The following is a 24,455-nucleotide window of genomic DNA, read 5'->3' as shown; positions in this document are numbered from 1 at the left end:
GGGCCTGAGCTCTGCCCTTCCCCTTTCTATGTTCACCAGAACTCCAAAAATCCTCCGCTTTTATTTTGGAGTTTTTCGTGTTGTTTTTTTTCTACGCCTGTCTCCTCTGTGCTGGGCTGGCTGCTCTCAGATTCTCTGGTGTCTGGTGTCAGTCTATCTATGGTTGGAGTTTGGATCAGTAGAATGAGTTTCCGATAAGGGCTGCCACTGCATTTCTCCCTTCTCCTTCCCGGAGCTGACAGCCCCTCCTCTCACGGGACTGAGCCTGGCAGGGAGGGGCGCGGGTCCCCTGGCCCCAAAAACTTACAGATTTCGCTGATCTCAGCAGTTCCACGTTTTCATGAGTGTTGTATGATGTATGCCCAAAGTCAGATTGCTCTGTGGTGTCCGGTCCACGCAGTTCCTGGCTTTCTACCTACTTTCCTGGAGGAGTAACTAAAACATACAGCTCACCAGTCTGCCATCTTGCCCCCAGCCCTTGCCTTTTCAGATTGAAGAGTTTTTATTCTTTTTCCGACATTCCTTCTGTCTTTCTCTAGTTCTATTATGAATTTCTTTGGGTGTGGGAGTCTGGATCACAACATATTTTTCCGAGTCTGAATGTACCAAGGTTTTGAAGAGGAGAGGATAGTCTTTTTCTTTTGTATCTTGTATCTACTTGCTGAAGTCTCTAGAAATAAGGTCTAATTTCATTAATAGAGCATTAATGTTGGACAATGACCCAGCCCCAATGGATCATTCTAGTCTCATATATAGCCACTTTCCTTGACAAGCCTTGCCTAAAAACCACGCTCAATTTCCAGAATGTGGTCTAATGTACTCTTAATTCCTCACGCCTTTGCTCAGACTGTTTCTCTTTGGTTGAAGTGTGGTATCCCCATGCTTTCAGTGTGGCATCATGATAGAGTGGTTCAAAGCATGGGCTCTGGGGGCAAACAATTATAACTTAAATTCCAATTCTACTTAGGCAAATTTTTTTAACCCATGTGAACCTTGTTCTCCTAACCTGTCAAATGGGAGTAATCATACCTCTCAAGTATTAATCATTGAATCAGATAATGTACAGAGAGTGGTTATTCCTCTATGCCTAGCAAAGAACAGATATTCAATAAATGGAAGCGCTTCCTAACATTTCTGGGCGTGGATTGGATGCCTTGCCCTTGCAGCCACTTAACAGGCTACTGCATTAATCCAGGGGAAGGATGATGGAGTATGGACAAGGGTGATAGCGCTGGAGATGGTATGAAGTAGTTGTGTTCTAGATAAATTGTGAAGATTGACCAGCAGGTTTTACTTGATGGATCAGATGTGGGTGTGAGCCAAAGATAGGAGACATTTACTGAGATGAGGGGGCCTGAGAAGAGCAGGTTTGGGGAGACATTAGGAACTCAGTTTGGCTTGGGTCATGTAAAATATGTGATATCCACCAGAAGTCTAAATGGAGATGAGGCGTAGGTAGCTAGATGTTCAAGTACAGAATTTGGAAACGTCTGGTCTGGAGCCACATATTTAGGAGTTGTCTGTGTGTTGATGGTATTTAATGTCTTAAGACTTGATGAATCATGAAGGGAGTGAGTGTAGAGAGAGAAGAAAAGAGGTCTGAGGTCTAAGGTCTGGGCCTTGGGGCACTGACACATGAAGAACCTGAGAAGACTAAAAAGCAGCAGCTGGTGAGTTAAAAGAGAAATCGAACTGGAAGCCAAGGGAAGAAATATTTCAAGGAGAAGGGAGAGAGTATCTATGTCCAATGCTGTTGATAAGTCAAGTAAGATGAAGACTTGAGAAGTGGCCACTGGATAAAGGCAAGTGGGTGCCCTTGGTCACCTTGACAAGAGCAGTTTCAGTGGAGGGGTTAGGGATAGACTAATTGTAATGGGTGCAAGAGAGAATGAGAGGAGAGAGACCGAGACCGAAAGCTCAAACAACTCTCTCAATGATCTTCACTATAAAGGAGGAGGCAGAAATGGAATGGCAGTTGAAGGGAGAAGTAGGGTCAGGATAATTGTTTTTAAAGATGGGAGAAATAACAGCATGCTTGTATGGTTTGGGAAAGATCAAAAGTAAGTGGGAAAAACATGTTGCAGGAGAATGAGAGGGGGCAGAATTGCTGGAGACCGTCCCTAAGTGGGAAGTAGAATGAATGGGCTGGAGGGGAAAGTGCACAAGGCTTGACCTTTGCTAGGAGTATGGACGGTTAGTCCACAGTGACAAGAAGAAAGGAAAGTGTGTGGATCCAGATACTTTTAGACTGGTCAGTATGGCAAAGGGAATTCGCAGAAGTTCTCTTGTGATTGCTTCTATTTTCTCAGAAATAAGAAGCTAGGTGTCAGCTGAGAGGGAGGATAGGGAAGAAGGTATTAGATGTTTGAGGCAAGGCTAGGAGAAGGGGAGAAGGAATGGGCAGAGAGACTCTTGAGCAGCATTCGGGGTCTTCATGAGGCCAGTAGGCGTGAATTTAAGTGAGACCAGTCAGCATGGCTGTGTTTCTCTCAATTCCTGTGTGGGTACAGGCATGAAGCAGGTCAAGAGTTGGCTGTGCAGAAGGCAATATGCAGAGAGTGATGACTGAGTACTGATACAGGCATCTCAGTAGATGCCAATGTTACAGAAGACATGGAGGAAAATAGCCCACACTTCATCAATGCCCTGTCCCTCTGGTAGCCCCTGTAACTTAGCTGGACACCCTAAATTCGGAGAGACCATGTTTCTGCTCTTTGGGTGAATGGGGGCTCAAAGTAAAAATGAAGGTCACTTAGAGAAAAATGAAGCTGTTTTGCCCTTTGGCACACCTGAATTTGAGTTTTGTGATTATCTGCTACCCATATATTATGGGAGGCCACATTGCATCATATTTATCTTTGTCTCCCCATATGTTTGTGAATAAATGATTGAATGGAATACTTACAAGATTTATACAGGCAGAATTGGTTTAGTAAAAAAGAATTAATTTTGTTTCCATTTGCATTGTGACATTGAATATATTTTTATACTTACTGGTCTTCTGTTTATCTTTTGCCTAGATTTTTCTGTTGGGATGTTTTTTCCTATTAATTTGTATGCACTTGTAAATTACGGTTACCAACCCTTTGTCTTCTGCCAATTCGTTTGTTAAAATCTCTATTTATGATGATTTTGTAAAAGTCTGGACAGAAAATTTTCATTTTTCATGGAATCATAAAATTACATTTAGAATTATTTAATGTTACTAAATCGACCAGTATTTGCCTTTATGCCTTTTGACTGTGTTGCCATCCTTTAAAGACTTTCACCACCTCTAGGTTATGAATATATTCACTTACATTTTCTTCTGAGGTGTTAACATTTAAGTATTTAATCCATAGAGGATTTACTTACAAGGTGTTTTTTTTTTTTTCTTAATGGCTAATCAGCTGTTCCAACATCACTTATCGAATAAGTCATCTTTCCCCTTTGGATTTAAAATGCCATCTTTTCGTACTAGATTTCACCATGTACTATATTTATTCTTGGCTCTTCCGTCAAGAATATAATGCTTATATTCTCAATTAAACGCTTATGTCTTAATTCTGTCGTGTTATGCTCTACTCTCCAGTGTGTAATCCTTCCTCCCTTCCATCACACGCGCGTACTGTAATTTATTTAACCAATCCCCTACTACTTAGGCATTTGGGAAATTTCCTATTTTCCCATACTATACAACGCGTATTCTTTTGGAATGAATTAAATGGATTATGTGCCTCGGTGGCCCAAGTTGCACAAATTATCTGTTTACACTTTTCCGTGAATTATTTTTAAAAACACAACTAATATGCTTTGTCGACTTCCAGTAGGGAACGAATCCGCAGTCGCTCCGGGTTAGCATAACCCCGGCTAGACCTCCTAGCAACATCAGGGGACGCAGGTCCCCGGCTCCGCCTCAATCACATCCGGGTTCCACTAGAGGTTCGGACCGGCAGGCGGAACCTTTCTGTCGCGCCTCCAATTACCATGCGAGGCGGGGACGGTTTAGGCCTCCGCGCATCGCTCTTCACGCGTGCTGCAGTTTGCTTGGGGCAGCGAAGGCGGGCGTGAGGGTTTTGTCTGCTTTTCTTTCGCCGTGAGCAGCATGGACGTGCTAGGGGAAGAGTTTGGCAACCTGACCCCGGAGCAGCTGGTTGCTCCGATCCCGACCGTGGAGGTGAGCGCCGGGTACGCGGGAGCGGAAGGGGCCGGGACGTTCTTGAGGAGGCGTTGTCCGCAGAGCTTTCGCCAAGGAGGTGGGGAGGGAGTATGGTGGGGGACGGGCTGGTGGCTTCTGCGCATGTTCAGGGCCCCGCGCGTGCTCGTGTTTTCCCTGGCTGGCCTCCGCGAGCACGTGGAAGGGCTGAGCCCGGAGAGCTGTCAGCGGCTACGGGACCCGAGAAGGCCCGCGGATGGCTCTCGGGTTGGACCCCTTCCAGGTCCCTGTTCGTGTGTGTCGGGGAAGACTGGCACTTATGCCCACCCTATGGGTCGTATTGCATCTTCGTTGTCAGGTTTTCAGAGAAAGGCAATGGGGCCCAGGGAGCTTCGGCCTCGTTCATGAAGTCTCGCTGACTGTGGTGGTAAAACCAAATCGTCCGAACTCCAAGCTAGTAATCTTTCCTTTTAACCTGGAGTTCAAGTTTGGACTTCGGGGGCATTTTAAATGCCCTGAAAATTTTACTAAAATTTTTGCCTATGTGTTTTTCTTTTGGGGTGAAGCACCATCACTTTCATAGTTTTCAGCAGATTCTCGGAAGTTAGCCAGCCGTTCACAGAATTTTATTTCCTGAAAAGGTGCATATTATGTCTGGTTGGCATGGAAAGGGAAAGTGGGGAAATGAGACTGGAGAAAACAGAGGAGAGATTTCAGGGAGAGGAAACAGCATGCTTTGAAACCTGAAAACAAGACCATCTGATGATTTTGAGGAACTAAAATAGATGTAGAGTGAAGAACTAGAGTAAAGAAAAATAGAGGAGGGGAAATGAAAGATGAAGGAAAGGTAAGAGTCTCATTATGAAAGGCTTTATTAGACACATGAAGAAGCTTGGACTTTATCCTGGGAGCAAAGAGATGCTGTTGAAGGGTTTAAGCAGAAGAGTGACATGATCAAGGAATATACTGGATAAGAACCTCATAATCGTTTGGCAACTTAATGATGGCAACTTAATGAAGTCCAATTATAGTCAGCCAATCAAATTCATTCTGAGTGTCGGCACTACACTGCTGATCATTGTCAGGCAATATTGGATTTTAACTCTCAGAGAGTTAATATTAATAGCATTTACTGAGCGCTTACTGTGTCTGGCACTGTTTAAGCATAACATGCATTATGTTATTTAATTCTCTGAAGTAAGTATCTTCTCCCTCATTTTGCCAATGAAGATTTTTTCCTGCCATCCATTTTTTTAAACTCAGTTTTATTGAGATATATTCACATACCATACAGTCATACAAAGCATACAGTTGTTCACAGTACCACCATATAGTTGTGCATCCATCGTCAAAATTGATTTTTGAACATTTTCATTACCACACTCACAAAAATAATAAGAATAAAAATTAAAGTGAAAAAGAACAATTAAAGTAAAAAAGATCACTGGGTGCTGTTTTTGTTTTTGTTTTTGTTTTTTTGCCACCGATTTTCTACTCATCCATCCAAAGGGGAGTGTGATCCATGTGGCTTTCCCAGTCACATTGGCCAATGACGATTTTGAGGCCCAGAGAGGTTGAATGACTGACTAGCCCATTGTCAGAAGGCTATTAAGTGATTAATCTGGAATTTGGACTCTGGCAGAGTGGTTCTAGAGTCTTAATTCTTAACTGCTGATTGGATGGCTTCTCTAGATGGCTGAAGAAATAGGCCTAGAGGATTTACATTTCTTGTCTGACTTTGCACAGCTCTGTAGGGACTCATATCACAAAATTCCAGTTCTTTGATTCAGGAATAACAATTCCTCTTTCTGGTCCCTTGCTTCCAATCCACTATCTCATCTTAAGGATTCTGCCTCCTAAATACACACATCTGAAACTTCATTCCCCCTAGTCTCCAGGTCTGAACAGCTGTCATCTCTTACTTTCTAACTGACTTACCTGGCTCCTGACTTGTCCCACTTCAGTCTATCTTCTTCTCTATAGCGAGTCAATTTAAACATACAAATATGGTGTTCTTGTTTGTTAAAGCTGTTGAAATGTAAAATACCAGAAATGGATTGACTTTTACAGTGGGGACTTATTAGTTCACAAATTTGCAGTTCTTTTTTTTTTTTTCAAATTCTTAGTCAGGAGGAGTTTATTTTGTGAAACTGCCAAGACTCCCTTCTCACACCTCAAAGTCTTAAGCTGTCCTTTGTACACATGTTTTCAGTTACAGAGTTTAGCCTGCTGGGCAGATGCTTTTCGATTCTCAGGCTTGCCTGGGGTTGTGGTCACTTGAGAAAGCTCCAGCAGACTCCCAGGTCCGGTTTGGTGCCCCATCAGTTGCAGTGTAACAGGACATGCTCATTAGCACCCTTCTCTCAGGCGGATGCATCAGCTACCTGCAACCTTGCTGTCCACTTTGGCCACCAGGCACTGGCTAGTGTAAGTCCAGCATCAAGACTGCAGAGGAGAGTCCAGATTAGAAGGCGGGGATGCTCAGATCACCCTCAACTCTCTTCTTTAGGTGCTGAGGAACGGCAAAGCTGAGGCCGGCAGGGATTGTCTGCCTGCTGGTTCCTTCTCTCTCTCAATCTTCTGTAATGACGCTGCCACATGACGCTGCTGAGTGGTGGTGTTCTAGGACCTGGCTTCCTTGATCTGACTGCATCCCTGCTCTTCTTCAAAGTTAGGCTAGAGAGGTGTAAAGCCTCTGTGTGACCTCAATGTAAGCACTGCCAACCCAGGGCAGGGCCTGGCCATTCTTTTTTTTTTTTTTTTTTTTTTAAATTCAATTTTATTGAGATATATTTACATACCATACAGTCATACAAAGTGTACATTCAGTTGTTCACAGTACCATTATATAGTTGTGCGTTCATCACCAAAATTAATTTTTGAACATTTCCATTACCACACACACAAAAATAGTAAGAATAAAAATTAAAGTGAAAAAGAACAATTAAAGTAAAAAAGAACACTGGGTGCTTTTTTTGCCCCCATTTTCTACTCATCCATCCATACACTGAACAAAAGGGAGTGTGGTCCATATGGCTTTCCCAATCACATTGACACCCCCATAAGCTACATTTTTATACAATCGTCTTCAAGATTCAAGGGTTCTGGGTTGTAGTTTGATAGTTTCAGGTATTTACTGCTATCTATCCCAGTTCTTTAGAACCTAAAAAGGTTATCTATATTGTGTGTAAGAGTGCCCACCAGAGTGGCCTCTCAGCTCCTTTTGGAATCTCTCTGCCACTGAAGCATATTTCATTTCCTTTCACATTCCCCTTTTGGTCAAGAAGATGTTCTCCATCCCACGATGCCGGGTCTAGATTCCTCCTGAGGAGTCAAATTCCATGTTGCCAGGGAGATTTACATCCCTGGGTGTCAGATCCCACATATGGGGGAGGACAGTGATTTCACCTGCCAAGTTGGCTTAGCTAGAGAGAGAGGGTCACATCTGAGCAACAAAGAGGCATTCAGGAGGAGACTTTTAGGCACAATTATAGGCAGGCCTAGCCTCTCCTTTGCAGCAACAGTCTTCCCAGTGGGAAGTAAATTTACAGTTCTAAAGGCATGAAAATGTCCAAATTAAGGCATTAAGAGGTAGATACCTTCCCTGAGGAAAGGCCAATGACATCCGGGGTTCCTCTGTCACCCAGGAAGTTACATGGCTGGTTCTGCTGAACCTCTCTCCTGGGTTTAGCTTCTGGTTTCAGTGGCTTTCTTCAAAATATCTCTGAGCTTCTATCTCAGCACCTGTGGGTCCTTGCTTGCTTCTCTTGGAGGCAAACTCTGGATTATATATTTTAGCTTCTTTCCAAAATGTCTCAGTCAGCTCTGAACGCTCTCTGTCTTTCCCTGAGCTTTCTTAAGGACTCCAGTAAATGAATTAAGACCCACCTTGAATGGGTGGGGTCACATCTCCATGGAAATAATCTAATCAGAAGGTCCCACCCACAATTGGGTGGGTCACATCTCCATGGAAACAATCTGATCAAGAGATTCCATAATAGGTCTGCCCTCACAAGAGTGGATTGAAAGAACATAGTCCTTTATGGAGTATATAACAGATTCAGATCAGCACACATGGTCATGTCTCTCCCTTGGTTAAAATTCTTCAATTTCTGCTCATTGATCTGAGAGCAAAATCTAAAGTCTTTATCATGTTTATAAGGCTTTCCTCAATCTGGCCGCTGCTTACTTCTCCAGCCTCTTTTTCCACTATTCCACTTTGTAGATTAAATCCTACATATCTATTTTATGACTTCCTCTGGAGGCCTTCCTTTATTCTCCCAGATGATGTTAGATCCCCTTGCTACATGCTGCCATAGTATCCTGTCTCTCCCCATTCTTAATACTGATAGTTAATTGTTTTTCTTCCCACTAGAACATGTTTGTCTTATTCTCTGTTGTGTCCTCAGTTCTTGACCTGTAAAGTATTTTTATTGAATGAATGAATGGATGAGGTGAATGAATGTAATGAATAATTTTACTGCCTTTTCCAAAAGGTATCTAGAATGGCATTGAGCTCAGAGAGTGCCTTTTTACTCATTTTTATTCCTGAGTATTGTCTGCATTTTTTACTTTGTGAGGTAAAACTATAATTTCAGTGTTGAACTAACAAATAGTAATCTGAACAGTACTTTTTTAGAGAAATTGTTTTATAATGAATAAAAAATAACATTTTCTTTTATTTGAGAAATTAAAATATTTATTTACTTCAACTTCCCTACTTCAGTGCTTTGTTAAGTTTTTCTAGATAGGTGCCCAGTTTTGCCTGAACTAACCATGCTAATATAGTTTTCTGTGCTCTGTATGGTAGCATGGCAGCATGGTAGGAGAAATAACAGAGCTTTAGAGCCATGCAGTCATTTATTGAACAAATATTTATTGATAGATTACAGTGGGCCACGCAGTGTACCACTCTCAGGGATTTTGCAAGTTCAAAAACCCTATCCCTGTCTTCCAGGAGCTTATACATTATAGGGAGAGGCATGCAAGCAGGTGGAGTAACATGCAGTAGGTTCTGTGATACAAGTTGGCAGAGTTATCTATGATATTACAAATAATAGATGGAATGTGATGCCTGAACTGAGTCTTGGCAGATGGGGATGGAGTGTTGTGGTGGGAGAGGCGTTCTCAATAGGAGAGGCACCATGAGCAAAAGCCTGAAAGTGTAAGAAGGCTCAGCATGAAGTTTCCCGTGGTGTGGGAGCAGGAAGTAAGGCTGGAGAAGTATCCGGGGTGAGACCACAGAGGACCTTATATGCCGTGCTATGGAGTTGAGACATCATGAGGATGGTGAGGAGGCAGTGAAGAGGGTGAGGTGGAGGATTACAGGATCAGCTGTGCACGTGTGAAAGTTCACTCTGGCTCAAGTGTTGATCATGGAATGGAGGGAACAAACAGGTAGATTAGAAAGGAAATATCACAGTAGTCCAGGTAAAAGGGCTCAGCTGACACAGTAGCAGAGGATGAGCGTGAGAAAGTTTAAAAGGAGGTAGACCCATATTGTATATACCCATATAACTACCATCTAAAACAAGATATAGAACATTTCCATCACCCTAGAAATTCCTTTATGACCTTCCCCAACCACATTTTGACTTCTTTCATCATAGCTTGGTTTTGCCTGACTTCTTTCTTAAAAAACTTTCTTTACATTCTCCAAGTTGTCTTTTTCCCTCATTGATCACTCCTTCTCAGTCTTCTTTGCTGGATCTGCCTTCTACTACTCATCTCTAAATGACAGATTTGGGGTGTTGTAGGCCTCACATCATGGAACTCTTCCCCATCTACACTTAGGTGATCTTACCTGTTACCATGGTTTTAATTGCCATCCATTTGCTCTCCAAAATTTATATTGTTAGGCCATTCTGTTTCAACACTCCAGACTCATATTTGTTGCCTACCTGACATCTCCATTAGAATGTCTAATGGATATCTCAGATTTAACATGCTCTAAACCACACCCCTCATAGTCCCTCCACACCTAAACCTGCTGTAACCACAGTGTCCTGGCTCCTCGTCTTCATAAATGGCAACTCTTTCCCTCTAGTTGTTCAAGCCAAAAACCTTGGTGTCAATCTTGACTCGTCTTTCTTTCATATTCTCTGTCTAATCCATTATCAAGTCCTGTTGGCTCTACTCTCAGATTGTATCTGCTAGCTAACACCTCACTACCTGTACTGCTACCACCCTGAATTATTGCAATAAACTCCAAAATGGTCCCCCTGCTTCTAACCTTGCATATTCTCAACCCAGCAGCCAGAGTGATCCATTTAAATGAGTCAGGTCATCACATCACTCCTTTACTCAGAGCCTTCCAGTGCTTCTCGTGTCACTCAGAGGGAAGTCCAGAGTTTTTACAGTTGCTGCAAGGTCCTGAAGGATCTGGTCTCCTCATTCTCTTCACATGTCTGAAATAGCACCCTCCGCATCATTATTTTGTTTTGCCCTACCTTATTTTTCTTCATAGCACTTAGTACCACCCAGGATTTACTGATTATGTTTATTTATTGTCTGTCCTCCCACTTGAATGTACACTCCATGAGAGCAGAGACTGTCATTTTTTTTAAATACCTGTGCGACCCTATTTAACTTGTATGAACCTTTCTAGGTCTATAAAAAGGATATAATAATAACCAACTAAAAGGTGGTTGTGAACATATTCAGTTTTCATTTGATCTCTTCCCTAACCTCTATCTATAAAATAAACCATCTATGAAATTGCTTTTGGCTGTAAAGGTAATAAAAATCTATTTATTGGCAGTCCTCTGATAACACGTTATAAATGTTTTTTAGTTTAGGTAGAGTTGCAGTGTTATGCCTGTAATTGTTAAGTGTTTACTCTGAGAGTTTTGGAAAAATCATAGTGCCTTTGTTTTTATTATCTTTGTTCTTTAGAAGTATTCCCTTTCTAGAAATATTCTGTGCCCATAATGTTTCGCTTATCTAGAGGTTTCACCATATTTCACTTCCCCTACCTGGAATATAACTGAAATAAACAGAATGGACTTCTAAAGAGTCATAATAGATGTGTCAAAGTTTGAACGTTTTCCCCATGGGAAAGCTCCTTAGGCCCTTACCAAAAACTGTTTATTCTTACTTTAAATCTAATTCTGACCATCTGTCAGGTTTCCCATCAGCAGCTTGGATGCCACACTTGAGAAGGGACTTACATGATAGTCCACTTACAACCTCAGGGAACTATAAAAAGCAGACCCAATGACTCAAGAGGTGTGGCAGTTTGGAGCTATTTCAGTTGGGGGTGAACCCCCTGTAGATGGTCCTCCTGCAGCCCTGAGACAAGCTCGGGTCAGGTACTGGTTGAGAGAGAAGAGGAAGGAGAATGAGCTCCCATCGAGTCGTGGGACCCAGCATTCCCACCAACTCGCTGAGTCTGAATGTCCCCTTATCCAACTGGAAATAAAATAAAGTATGATGAGGGCTTAGAAGCTCATGTCATTCAGAATAGATTAAATTATATTCTATCTAAGAAATCTGTGGTATCTCTGTGTGTGTGTGTGTATTATACATGTGTATGTATACATTTATTATATATAATTTCTATAAAAGTGGTTACAATTTAAGCATTGTTCTTTTTGTTTTGATTTACTTTCTTTTGCTTGCTGTGATAAAGCAAGTAATTTTTGGTACTTCAAAATAACTTAGGAAAATATTGTGGTCACTGGCACGGAGTCTTGATATTCTTATTGTTTTGGTTCACAGGAAAAATGGAGGCTGCTTCCAGCATTTTTAAAGGTAATTGTTTTCTATTTAGTATTAATTGGATATTTTTCAGATGAAAACGTCAAGAAATAATGCTTTTTTTTTTTTTTTTTTGAGATTAAACTTTTATCACCACTAGCAATTTTTGAACCATGTACTTTGCTAGGTTTTGGATATAAAGTATGAACAAAATCCTTCCTAAAAGGTGCTGGGGGGTGATGATCCACTTGGAGAGATAGGAAATGGTATAGAAGCATGGCACATGAATTATAAAAACAAAATGCTATCAGCAAAAGAGTGATGTCACGGGTGATCAGAGAGGGCTTCCTAAATGATGCAAGACCTGAGCTATGTTTTAAAAGAAAAGGATTTAACTGAGCTGAAAGGTGGGATGCAGAAGCATGGTGTTCTGCTTTGCTAATGCTGCCATTATGGAAAATACCAGAAATGGATTGGCTTTTATAAAGGGGATTTATTTGGTTACACAGCTACAGTCTTAAGGCCATAAAGTGTCCAAGGTAAGGCATCAACAATAGGGTACCTTCACTGGAGAAAGGCCACTGGCATCCAGAAAACCTCTGTTAGCTGGTAAGGCACATGGCTGGTGTCTCCTTGCTCCCAGGTTGCGTTTCAAAATGGCGTTCTCCAAAGTGTTGCTCTTGGGGTGTTTTGTCCTCTCTTAGCTGCAGCTGCTCTGCATCTGGGCCTGTGTGGCTCTCTTTTAAAGTACTCCAGTGATCCAGTAAAGACCTACCCTGAATGGGTGGGGCAACACCTCCATGGAAATAATCCAGTGAAAGGTCTCGCCCACAGGTGATTGAGTCACACGTCCATGGAAGCACTGAACCAATAGGTCCCAACCTAATCAACATTAATACATCTGCCCCCACAAGATTGTATCAAAGAATATGGCTTTTTCTGGGAGACATAATATATACAAACATGGTATCATAAAGAAGCTCAGGACATGCCCCCCTGGGGCTGTAGGAAAGAGCAACCAGGTCTGATTGGTTGGAATGGATGGGTGGATAGTCAAGTCCGAGGAACCGTTGAATGTAAGGTTGAAGTTAGGGCTCCAATTCAGTTCTGAAGTGCTTGTGCTGAGAAGTAGTGGGAACTGGACGGTGGTGGTCCCTTCCCTTGTGGAACTTAAAGACTGGCAGGAAAAACAGCCTCTAAAGAATTACAAATTTGGTGGATATTATGGGGGGAAATACAAGATGCTGTGGAAGCCTATGGCAACAGTATTTCACCTAACCTATGGAAGTCAGGAAAGGCTCCTTCAGGCACATTTAACAGGGACTTGAAAAAGGAGCGGAGGTTTGTCTGACTGATAAGGTGTTATAGGCAGAGGAGGGAGTGCTGGGAGATGAGGCTGGAAGAGCCCTCAGGGGCCAAATTTCTTACACGATTTAAAAGCCATGTTAATGATTTTGGCTTTTCTCATAATGGCAATTGGACGCTACTGAAGAGTTTTATAGTAGGGGAATGGTAGAAGGAAATAAAATGATAGTACAGTCAAGGGAAGGGTTTTTTTTTAAAAAGAGGTTTTATTGAGATATATTCACATACCATACAATGCATCCAAAGTGTACAGCCAGTAGCTTTTTTTATATTCACAGAGTTGTGCATTTGTCCCCACAATCTATTTTAGAATATTTTGATTACTCCCAAAAGAAAAACCCCATATCCTTTAGCAGTCATCTCTCAATCCCTCTATCCTTCCTCATCCCTATATAACCACTAACCTATTTCTGTCTTTATAGATTTATTTATATTTACATTTTATATAAATGGAATTATGCCATATGTAGTACTTTGTGTCCAGTTTCTTTCACTTAGCATAATGTGTATTTTTTTTTTAATTAGAGAAGTAGTAGGTTTATAGGAAAGTCATATAAAAAACACAGCATTGCCATATACCCCCCTATTGTTGACACTTTGCATTAGTGGGTATCTTTGTTACTATTGATGAAAGAATATTAAAATAGTGCTATTAACTATAGTCCATAGTTTCCATTAGGTGCATTTTTCCTCCATATATCACCCTTTATTAACACCTTGTAATAGTGTCATACGTTTGTTATAATTCATGAAAGAACATTAACCACAGTCCATCATCCACAATAGGGTTCTGTGTTACATCTTCTAACTTTCATTCTAGTAACAGACATGAACCAAAACCTCCCCTTTCAACCACATTCACCATACATGATTCACCACTGTTAATCACACTCACAATAATGTGCTACCATCACCACTGTCCATTTCCAAACCTTTGCAATTAACCTAAATAGAAATTCTGTACAAACTAAGCATCAACTCCCCATTCTCTACCCTAAGCTATCCCCTGGTAACCTATATTCTGGATTCTAACTCTGTGAGTTTGCTTATTATGATTAGTTCATATCAGTGAGATCATACAATATTTGTCCTTTTGTGCCTGGATTATTTCACTCAGCATAATGTCCTCAGGGTTCATCCATGTAGTTGCATGCATCAGAACTGTCATTTTTTATAGCTGAATAATATTCCATTGTATGTATATGCCACGTTTTATTTATCCATTCATCAGGTGACGGACACTTGAGTTGCTTCGTCTTTTGGCAATTGTGAATAATGTCGTTATGATTAGCAATGTACAAATATCTGTTTGAGTCACTACTTTCAATTCTTCTGGGTATATATCTAGTGGGATTGCTGGATCATATGGTAATTCTACATTTAACTTACTGAGGAACTGCCAGACTCTACAAAGGAAGGGATTTTTTGTGTTATTTTTAAAATTATGTATGTATTTTAAAAAATCTAAGGAATCTATGTGTAAGCAGAGGAGAAGAGGTGGCATTTATGATTCCAAAGAGGAAGTAGTTGATGGTATGCAGTCTAAGACAAGGTGGAGGACTTGATAGAGACATGAATGGTTATTTATTTTATTCATGTATTTATCTTAAAGTCTGGGTTTTCCTGTACTGAGACCACCTTGAAATATGTTAGTCCATGAACAAAAGTATAAAGATGTTAAGCCCCCTTAACCAAAGACAGGATACGCAAAGCTTGTCAGGCTGCCAGTGCGCTGGCCGACAGAATCAAGACTTAGAGAGGTTTCGTTAGGCTGGGATGAGGAAAGTGCAGATGGACAAACGTAAATCCCTCTACTTCATTTTGCGCAAGTACCAAATGCAGCATACCTGATTTTAGTAGCACTTTTGTGCGAGGATAAAAAATCACCCCTTGAGTTTCAGTAGACTGAAAGCTCAGCATAAGCCAGAGGTGTGGCCAGTTTCTTTAATAGAAGTGGTATGATGAGGGAATTGGTAGCCCTACTGTGTACTGGTGAGATTTTCAAGAATGTTGGAGGGAGTTCAGCATGCCGGTGTCAGGAGGAACCTTGAGAAACGCCCAGAAGCAGGCAGGCCATCAGCTACTGAAGGATCTGGAGGGCATGCCTGTGAGAAGAAGTTGAAGGGTGAGTATAGCCTGGAAGTGAGAACATGAAAGAGAGAAGTGATAACTAAATGCATTGACTCACAGAAGGCATTGTCTCCAGTAGAGAATAAATCCAGGTGGTAGAAACTGCAGGAAGGCAAACCTCAAGTCATTGTAAGGATAAATCATCCCTCCCCCCCAATAGTCAGGAGTTTTTAAAAATGTAAGTTAGTGAGATCCCCCATAAGGAAGCATAATTAAAGCAAAGGTTCTGTGACGTCCTGTTAGGAACATTCTGGAAGTGTTGAATTAATTGTGTTTGAAGATTTAAAATAAAATATGAATTGTACATTCCTTTTCAGTCCTAATATTTTGGGGTCCATGTGTTCATTATCTCAGTGTTTTCTGTAGCAGCATATAATGCTGTCTGTGCAGTTGTTGCTGATGTACACTGAGACGAAAGGGAAGATATTGCTAGCGTGTGTCTGACCTTAGTTGTCTTGAATTTCGCTCTACTTTCAATTTTAAATGCAATTATTTTCAGCTTTCGTGACAGAGATCCTTAATTTTTCTTGTCTTTCCTCGATAACTGATATGATTGACCAGGGGTTAGGTATGTGAGAATCATGAAATTGCCCAAATCAGAGAAAGATGAAAGAAAAAATTGACTTGGTTTGAAGATTGAAAAGGTGATGTTCAACTACTATATTTTTTCTTGGACTTCTTGTTTATTTTGGTGTATGCAGAGAATATTCTGCTTTTTTTATTGGGGGAGGGGTCTAGATGTTTATTAGTTTATGGGGAATCCAGAGGTATGTTCAAATACACAAATGTTTTGATTTCCAAAGGTCAGGTGCTTCACAAGGAGGAGGATATTGAGGTTTGCTAGTAAGGTGGAAGAGAAATGGAATGGTTACACATAATGAAAAGTTTTACTAAGTAAAGTTCATAAAATTTATTTTTTTCTCAATTTGCTTTTGAGGAAAATTTGATGGTCACCTATGGGATTACACTCTATTATATAATTTGCTATTTTGTTGCTAATCTTCTGTTAACTTTTTATTTGTTTAGGTGAAAGGCCTTGTGAAACAGCATATAGATTCATTTAACTATTTCATTAATGTAGAGGTAAGCATCAAATATTAGAAAGAGATTTGAGCAAAGAATTAATTTTGAAGTCAGTCTTTCCTAATGTCGATCTTTTCAATGCAGATAAAGAAGATAATGAAAGCAAATGAAAAGGTTACAAGTGATGCTGACCCCATGTGGTACCTAAAGTAAGGAATCATCTATTTTTAATTTACTATTTTGATTGTTTAGCATTTTTAAATATTAATATGTTTGTTATTAAAATCCTTTAAAAATAATTCTCTTTTTATCTAAGATAATTATAAGGTGTTCAGATTTTATTTTTAATTGGTAAAATAGTTATAACAAGTAGAATTATGGTTGAGATTAGATTTCATATTCCTTAAAACCTTTTTATTTTGAAATAATTTTAGACTTACAAAAAAGTTACAAAAATAATGCAAAGAGTTCCTGTTTACACTTCACCTAGCTTCCCGTAATATTTAGCTCTTTCATGATCTAAACCAGGAGGTTAACATTAGTACACTACTATTCGTTAATCTACAGGCCTTATTCAGAATTTTCCCATTAACATCCTTTTTGGGTTCAAGATAAAGTCCAAGATCGCATGTCTCCATAGTTTCCTCCAATCTATCACAGTTCCTCATTCTTTCTTGATCTTTCAGAACCTTGACACTTAAAGTATACTGGGCAGTTGTTTTGTAGAAGGTTCTTCAGTTTGGGTTTGTGTGATATTTACTCATGATCAGATTGAGGTTATGTATTTTTGCCACAGAAGTGATGTCAGTGCATCATACCCGAGTGTACAGATGTTGATGTAGCTTATCACTGGCGATTTTGACTTTGCTCACTTGGTTAAGGTGGCATGATCCAGGTTTCTCCACTATGAAGTTACTACTTTTCGTATTGTAATTAACAAGTGTGGAGTTCGTTTGAGAATATGCAAATATCCTCATTCTCATCATCCTTTCACCCACTAATATTAGCAAACATTGATGGTTTTCGTCTGTAACAGTTATTACTGTTGTGTTTGCAGAGTAGTGAGTCTCTATTTCCATCATTCCTTCTACTTTTACTAATTGGAATTCTAGTATAAGGATGAGCTTTTCTCTTCTCCCATGACTCTGTCTATCTATCAATATGAACTTGTAGACATTTATTTTATTCTATGGGTGATAATCCAGTGCTATCATTATTTTTTTAAAAATTACTCGATCAAATAAAAAAACATTTCCAAACAAAATAAAGCAAAGCAATGGGAAAAACATATATCCTGATTTTAATGATATGGGAATGCTCAGATATGACTATGGTTCATTAATTTTCTTTTGGTGTGGTAGGAGAATATTGGAAGGAATGAAGTTATTTCATGAAGCTGTCATTATTTTATTGCTCAAATTGTTACAGCTTTGGCCATAGGGAGATCCTTCAAGTTGACTCCTGTGTCCTTTCAACACACTCACATTATTTGTCAAGCACTTCTTTACTTTCTGGCACCACAAGATGTGGTTCATCTTGTATTTTCCCTGCCCTAGCCCTGGAGTCACCTATTTTTTTTTCAAGCAGCCCTGTTTCCTTTTATTGGAAAATAATATCTAGAAACCAAGATATGGACTCTAGGCCTCAGCAGACAGAGCTAGGTAGTGTGTGAATATATATATATATATATACTAACACGTGTATACACACATCTGTAATTATTTCTATATCCTATCCATTTGTATAGATATTAAAAACCCTGTATACTGATCCCTCCAATCTAACAACCGTAGGACTCATTCTGACCCTCTCCCTTTATTTATTCATATCTTTCCTTGATGGTGAGAAACCTGACTATCATTATCCATGATATATTTTCTTATTTCTTCAATCCTAGAAGACACAAAAAATAGTTTTACAACAGTTAGCCCATACCCCTGTGAGAAACAAATTACTAATTAGAGTACAGTATTTGTGACCATTCTTTTTTTCTTTAGTCTTACAGTCTCTAATTAAAATATTATTTTCCAAAGTTACTTAGGTTAGTACTTTTCTTCCCCACTCCCTTCAGTGTGGTTATATTATTTATTTATAATACAGTAAGTTCACTTGTTACTTTTTGTATTCAATTTTGGGTTCCTCCCCTCACATCTTGGTTGATTTTGATTATGTGTTTATTTTTTGGGCATGTGAAGCACTATGGTTCTAAGAGTTAGACCTATGCAAAAAAGTGTTCAGAAAGTGTCACACATACACCCCTTTCTCCACCCTGCTTGCAGTCACTCTGTGTAGATAACCCATCGCAATAGTTTCTCTTTACCTTTCCTGTGCTTTTCTTGTGCAGAGAAGCATATATATATATATATTTTTCTTATGTTCCCTTTCTTACATGAATGATAACATACTATAGATACTCTTTTACACTTTCTTCTTTTCATTAGGTATTATTTTTAGGGAGCTGTATTTCCAAAAATTTTGTAAAAAGATTCATGGTATTTTTAAAAAGATGCTTTGTCATAGTTTTCCTTCTTTGTAAAGCTATATGTACTATTACATAATCCTTATATTTGGGAGGAAAATAGCTTATTTGTTTATGTATACTTTGAAGAAATTTAATTACTGATGCAATAATTTGCTTTTCAGATATCTTAATATCTATGTTGGGCTTCCTGATGTTGAAGAAAGCTTCAATGTAACCAGACCAGTGTCCCCCCATGAGGTAACTATAAACCTTATTTTAATTGTATTTGTGTCCTTTGATTAAAAGAGTCTGTGCCCTTAATGTATACTCTTAAAAGATTGTTTAAAAATGGGGGGGGGGGGCATCTCTTATGAGACAAAGATAACCAAAATAAATAAAATAAATAAAATTACTCCCTTCAGTGTCTGTAACTGGGAATTGTATCAGGGAAGAAAATGATTTTTGTAAATTCATCTGGATTGTGTTAAAGTTAAGATAGCAATTAGGGAATGTAGCACAGGAACCTTTATTAAAAAACGATTAACTGGTAGAGTGTTATGGTTATTGTCTAAGCAAGATTAAACAGGAAGTATGATCAAGCCACCAGACGTTATATAGGTAAATTTTATTATCACTTAATCACTGTGTGTTTCTTGAGCATTTATAGCATTATTTTTTGCTTCTACATTGAGAGAAGAGACTCGATATTCTTCCTCAAGGAGTTTATACTCCTGTAGAGAAATTAAAATAACAAAAAACATGAGACAGAGACACCAGGGGCTGCAAACCTGGATGCCTGGATGGACCAAGTAGGTAAGGTAAAGATGTGAAGTTGTATTGAATAGGAGTTAATGAGGACTATGGAAAATGGGAAAGCGTGTGCCCCAATTTGGCTCCCTGCTCCTCGTTCCATTTTACTAGATTTTTCCAAGGTTTCAAGAACCAGGCAGCTAGTTGGCAATTTCCAAGTCATTTTCTAAACTGTGTTACTGAGTTCAGAGAAGGGAAAAGACAAAGTAGTTTGAAGTCATTCATGAAGTCTGATTGTTATAATTATTATAATTATTCAGTTTTTGTAGAAAACGTGGACATTATTGCAAATAGAGAGGGCTCAACGATTTCTCAGAGGGCTTTTAATCCTTGGAGGGACGAGAGAGTGGGAGAGAGGTGGGTGGGCAGCTGGGGGATGCAGGAGCTTCAGGCTCCACCAACATAGTGGCATTCATGTGACGGAGAGAAGCCAAGGACAGGTGGGGCTCAGGGACCAGTCTGGGACCCACGGAATAGGTTCATTTTTACCACACAGTTGAATTTCATTTCCTTTAGAAGGATGAGTTTGCTAAAAGCTATGGAGTGTTTGCCTATTATGGGTATTACTTTTATTAATGAAAATAAGAGATAATATTTATATAGTACTCTGTGTCAAGCACTGTCCTAAAATATATATATGTTTACACTTTGGGGAATTAAAAGTGTCATTCTCATTCCCATTTTACATATGAGGAGTCTTGAGGGGCAGAAAGGGTTTTTAAAAGTTTAGTGGTAGAGCCAGGATTTGAACCTAGGCTATAGAGTCCCTATCTTAATGCCCATGCCTTTGGTCTGGTCTGGAAAGAGACTTGGCCTGAATACAGCATAAACAATTCTTAGGACTTGGTCAATAATATAAGTGTTTAATATTTGAAAATCTCCAACACTGTTACAAAGGCTAGAATAATTATAAATCTAACTATATTTGGTTCAATAGAAGCCAGAGAGAATTCAGGCCCATGGATTATATTATTGATTTTCAGAGAAATTCTCTTTTTGATACTACAAGCTATCCAATGATCATCATTATGATGGGGAAGTCATCAGAAGATTTTGGTGAGGTTTCCTATGTCTAATCATGGCTCAGGCAGGGGCATCATTTAGTTGGTCATCACTGCATCAAGTAAAGCACACATTAACAATTTTTACAAGTCCATAGGCAATTTGGAAATTGTTAGAATGATCTGATGAATGGTTTGTGCTATAAGTTGTATTACTTGGTAAGGAGTTTTATAATGTAGTTTAGTTTATTTAGAGAATAAAAGGGAGTAAAGTTGAAAAATTGATGTGTGTGTATTTATACACTTTAGTTATTTTTATACTGGTTGTTAGCTTTTTCAACAACAACCCTGGCCACATGGATTACTTTCCACAGTCCCAGTTTGCAAAGAACAATCTAATTTCATTAAAGATATGGAAGCAGACTGGTGATGATGTCGTATCAGTGAGAAGAAAATCAGTACCCGATTTATGGTTCCATTTCTGGGCTGGCAGGGAGATGTTTGTGGAGATATTTGATCAATCCAGAGCATTATTCCGCTCCTGGAAGAGGCAGGCTGATAACATGAAATAGCTCAGTGGAGGAGAGATCAGAGCTCTTTGAAGCTGTCAGGACCCTTTGTTTTCCAGAGTTGAGGAGCAGTAATTTATTCTCTTTCAGTGCCGCTTGAGGGACATGACATACTCTGCCCCCATTACAGTGGACATCGAGTATACCCGTGGCAGCCAGAGGATCATCCGTAATGCCTTACCCATTGGCAGGTGAGACACAGTGTCCATGTCAGAGCCAGACTACCTGAATTCCAGCCTTGCTGTGTGACCTTGAGAAGGTTACTAACTTTTGCCCCATTTTCTCAGCTGAAGCATGAGGGAAATGGTGTCTACTTCATGGCATTATTTTATGAATCCAAAGTGTCTGTGCATGTGAAGCACTTAGAGCAGTGTCCTGCCATAGTTGTGAAACCTTTTCTATAAAATGGGGAGAATGCTTCTGTTTCCTTCTACAACTCCAAGCTATAAAGGAAATTTTTACTAGGTAAGATGGCATTTCATTGAACTGTCCTGGGCTGTTCTTGCAGGATTCTGTGTATATTTTCAGTTTGAGTTCTCCTGGAAGTTTGTTCCCCATAAAGCTCTCTTTAAGGGAGAAGTTATATATCTGCTTGGAGCAAGTTTAGAAATAGGTAGCATCACCTAGTACTTTTGCAATCTTCTCTTCCTCGTCAGGGAATCGTTAGGGAAATACGTTGACTCTCCTGTAGAAATGGACAAACTCACGGTATGGTGAGTTTAATTATGGAGATGGACTTTAAAATGAGTCTAAATAATTCCTACCCAGATGTTTTTGTTGTTTTTTTCACCCCTTCAAAAGTGCTAAATGCTTAGCAAAAATCATTCGTCCAACAAATGTGCACCAGTTGCCTATCACTTGCTGTGCAGTGTGCTGGGTACTCAGGTGAATAGAAGGCACACAGAATCCAGGTCCTGTTCGCTATCATTCATTCACAGCCACCAGGGAAGGTAGGCATAAGTAATTACGGCACAGTGTGATAAGTGCTAGAATAGAGAAGTCGAGGGAACATATAGGTTGAACAAATCCTTCCCTGTACTTCCGTAAAAGGTATGAGCTATTGTATTGTTTCTTTCCTCATTCTTCAGTTGGGAAAATAAGTAGGGTTATTAAAATATTATTCTTTGTTTTTGCTGGACTGTTTATCAGTGTTAAGATGAGTGCTTCTCTTTCAGGTATATGAACCATACTTGTGTCCAGTTCAATCTTAGACCATTGCCATGTTATGACCAATGTTGAAACTTGTAAAGGAAAGTCAGGAGAGACTGGAGCAAAGCATAGAATAGCCAGGAAGAGTTAGGGTTTAGACCCAGGGCTAGATACTGTGATAGGTGATTTCATTTGTTAGCCCTGCATTCATAAAAATGACCTCTGTTAAATGAGAGTGCTTACTATGTATCATGTACTATCTAAATTACATATATTATCTCATTTAATTCTTTTTATGAACTAAAAAATTGTTTAGTCAAAATATATTCGCACTTGGTAACAAAGCAAATAGTACGTATTTGATGCAGAGTAATAGCCTTTCTCCCTGTCCTTCCTTACCCCTAGTCCCATTCCTGATCTTTTAACTTTTTCTGTTCTTTCTTCTGGTGGTTATTATATCCATAATAATACTGTGCTTATACCTTTATTTCTTGATACATCAATTTTAGACATACTTTATTGATCCCTTAATATAGAAGGTACAGATTAGTTTACCTACATGACCCATTTTCCTTTCCCTTGCTCTTCCGAATTTTGCTTCTTGTTTTCAACTATTTTAGTTACTGTTGTAACTTTAATATCTTTATATCTTTATTTCTTATTCTGTAACCCCAGTCAGTGTCTTTATTTCCCTTTATGTAAAATGAGGATATTACTATCCCTATCTTTCCATTATGATATCTTTTATTTAGAAAACTTTTAAAATTTCCATATTGGGGTTTTATATCAATTCTTGGAATTTTTTGGAGACCTATTTATTTTCATAAATGTTCCATGTGTATTTGGAAGCAAGTATTCTCCAGTTGTTCTGTGTTTTTCCTTTAGATCAGGTTTGTTAATTGTGTTGTTCAGAGGTTATCTATCCCTATTGATTTTTGATCTGTGTGGCCTGTCAGTTAATTGGAGAGGTCTGTTCAAATCTCCCAGTATGATGGTGGATTTGTCCATTTCTCCTTCTATTTCTGTGTATTTTTGCTTTTTGAAGATGATACCTGGCACATAGAAGTCTAGAATTTTTAGTTCTTCCTGATGAATCAAACCTTTTATTATGCATTTATTTTCTTTATCTCTAGCAATTTTTTTGCCTTAAATTTTAATTTTTCTGCTCTTAGGGGTAACCACATCTGCTTTGTGTTGATTGTTTTAATCCTTTCCTTTTAATCTTTCTATGTCCTTTTGTGCTTGAAATAAACTGCATATGACTGGATTTAAAAAAAAAAATCTAATCCAAGAATGTAGTTTATTTACATTTATTGTGTTACTGGTATATTTGGAAATATTTCTATTGACTTATTTTGTGTTTTTAATCTGTCCAGTTTTCCATGTGTATCAATTTTTTTCTCACTTTTTGCCTTTTGGATTAATGGAAGTTTTTTTTTCCTCTCACTCAGCTGAAAATTAGATAAGTTATTTCTGATTGTTATGTTTACCTTAGAAGTTTTGAATTGCATATATCAAGCCCCTCTGATTTATATGCCATACTTGTGCCAACTTTTAGTTCTATTTTGTTTTGCTTTTTTTATCCCCCAATTGGAAATTGTTTTATAAAATTAATATTTGTTTGTATTTGTCCACATTATTTACCATTTTCTTTGCTCACCATATATTTTTGCTTGCCAGATATTCAGCTTCTATTTTCTGTTTTCCTATAGTTTATCTTTTAGAAATTCCTTTAGTGAAGGTTCCTTACTAGTAACATCCCTCAGTTTTTGTGTGAAAATAAGATATTGACCTTATTCTGCATGATGATTTAGTGGAATAAATAAATATAGTTGACAGTAGTTTTCTCTCAGTACTTTTAGCATATTGCTCCACTGTCATCTATTAATTGCTATGTGAAGTTGTGTGTCAGGTCTAGTCATTCTTCCTTTTTTGGTAACCTGCCTTTTCTTCTGGGTGGGTTTTAAATTGTTCTTTACCTTTGGTGTTTTGTATCTTAACTGATATATCTAAGTGTGGCTTTCTTTTTATTTATCTGGCATAGATAGGTATTATTGTGCATATTTATGACTTTCATACATTTTTAAAAGTTCACAGCCATTTTCTCTTTGAAT

The 24,455-nt window shown here is 38.9% G+C and overlaps 1 protein-coding gene across 1 annotated transcript in view; it reads left to right on the top strand.

Annotated features, from left to right (window-relative positions):
• The first annotated feature begins 3,911 nt into the window (after nt 1-3,911).
• The window catches only part of POLR3B (RNA polymerase III subunit B), a 161,656-nt gene continuing 141,112 nt past the window's right edge, over nt 3,912-24,455 (top strand). Inside the window, exons 1-6 of the mRNA XM_037846769.1 lie at nt 3,912-4,156; nt 11,855-11,887; nt 16,355-16,411; nt 16,496-16,560; nt 18,995-19,070; nt 21,283-21,383. Of these exons, the coding sequence (XP_037702697.1) occupies nt 4,085-4,156; nt 11,855-11,887; nt 16,355-16,411; nt 16,496-16,560; nt 18,995-19,070; nt 21,283-21,383 (404 nt within the window). The 5' untranslated portion in view covers nt 3,912-4,084. The remainder of the gene's footprint in view (nt 4,157-11,854; nt 11,888-16,354; nt 16,412-16,495; nt 16,561-18,994; nt 19,071-21,282; nt 21,384-24,455) is intronic.

This window comes from Choloepus didactylus, chromosome 8 (genome assembly GCF_015220235.1).
Source record: "Choloepus didactylus isolate mChoDid1 chromosome 8, mChoDid1.pri, whole genome shotgun sequence".
NCBI classification, from domain to species: Eukaryota; Metazoa; Chordata; class Mammalia; order Pilosa; family Megalonychidae; genus Choloepus; species Choloepus didactylus.
Note: the sequence above shows the minus strand (reverse complement) of the source record. Positions and strands in the feature narration are given on the sequence as shown.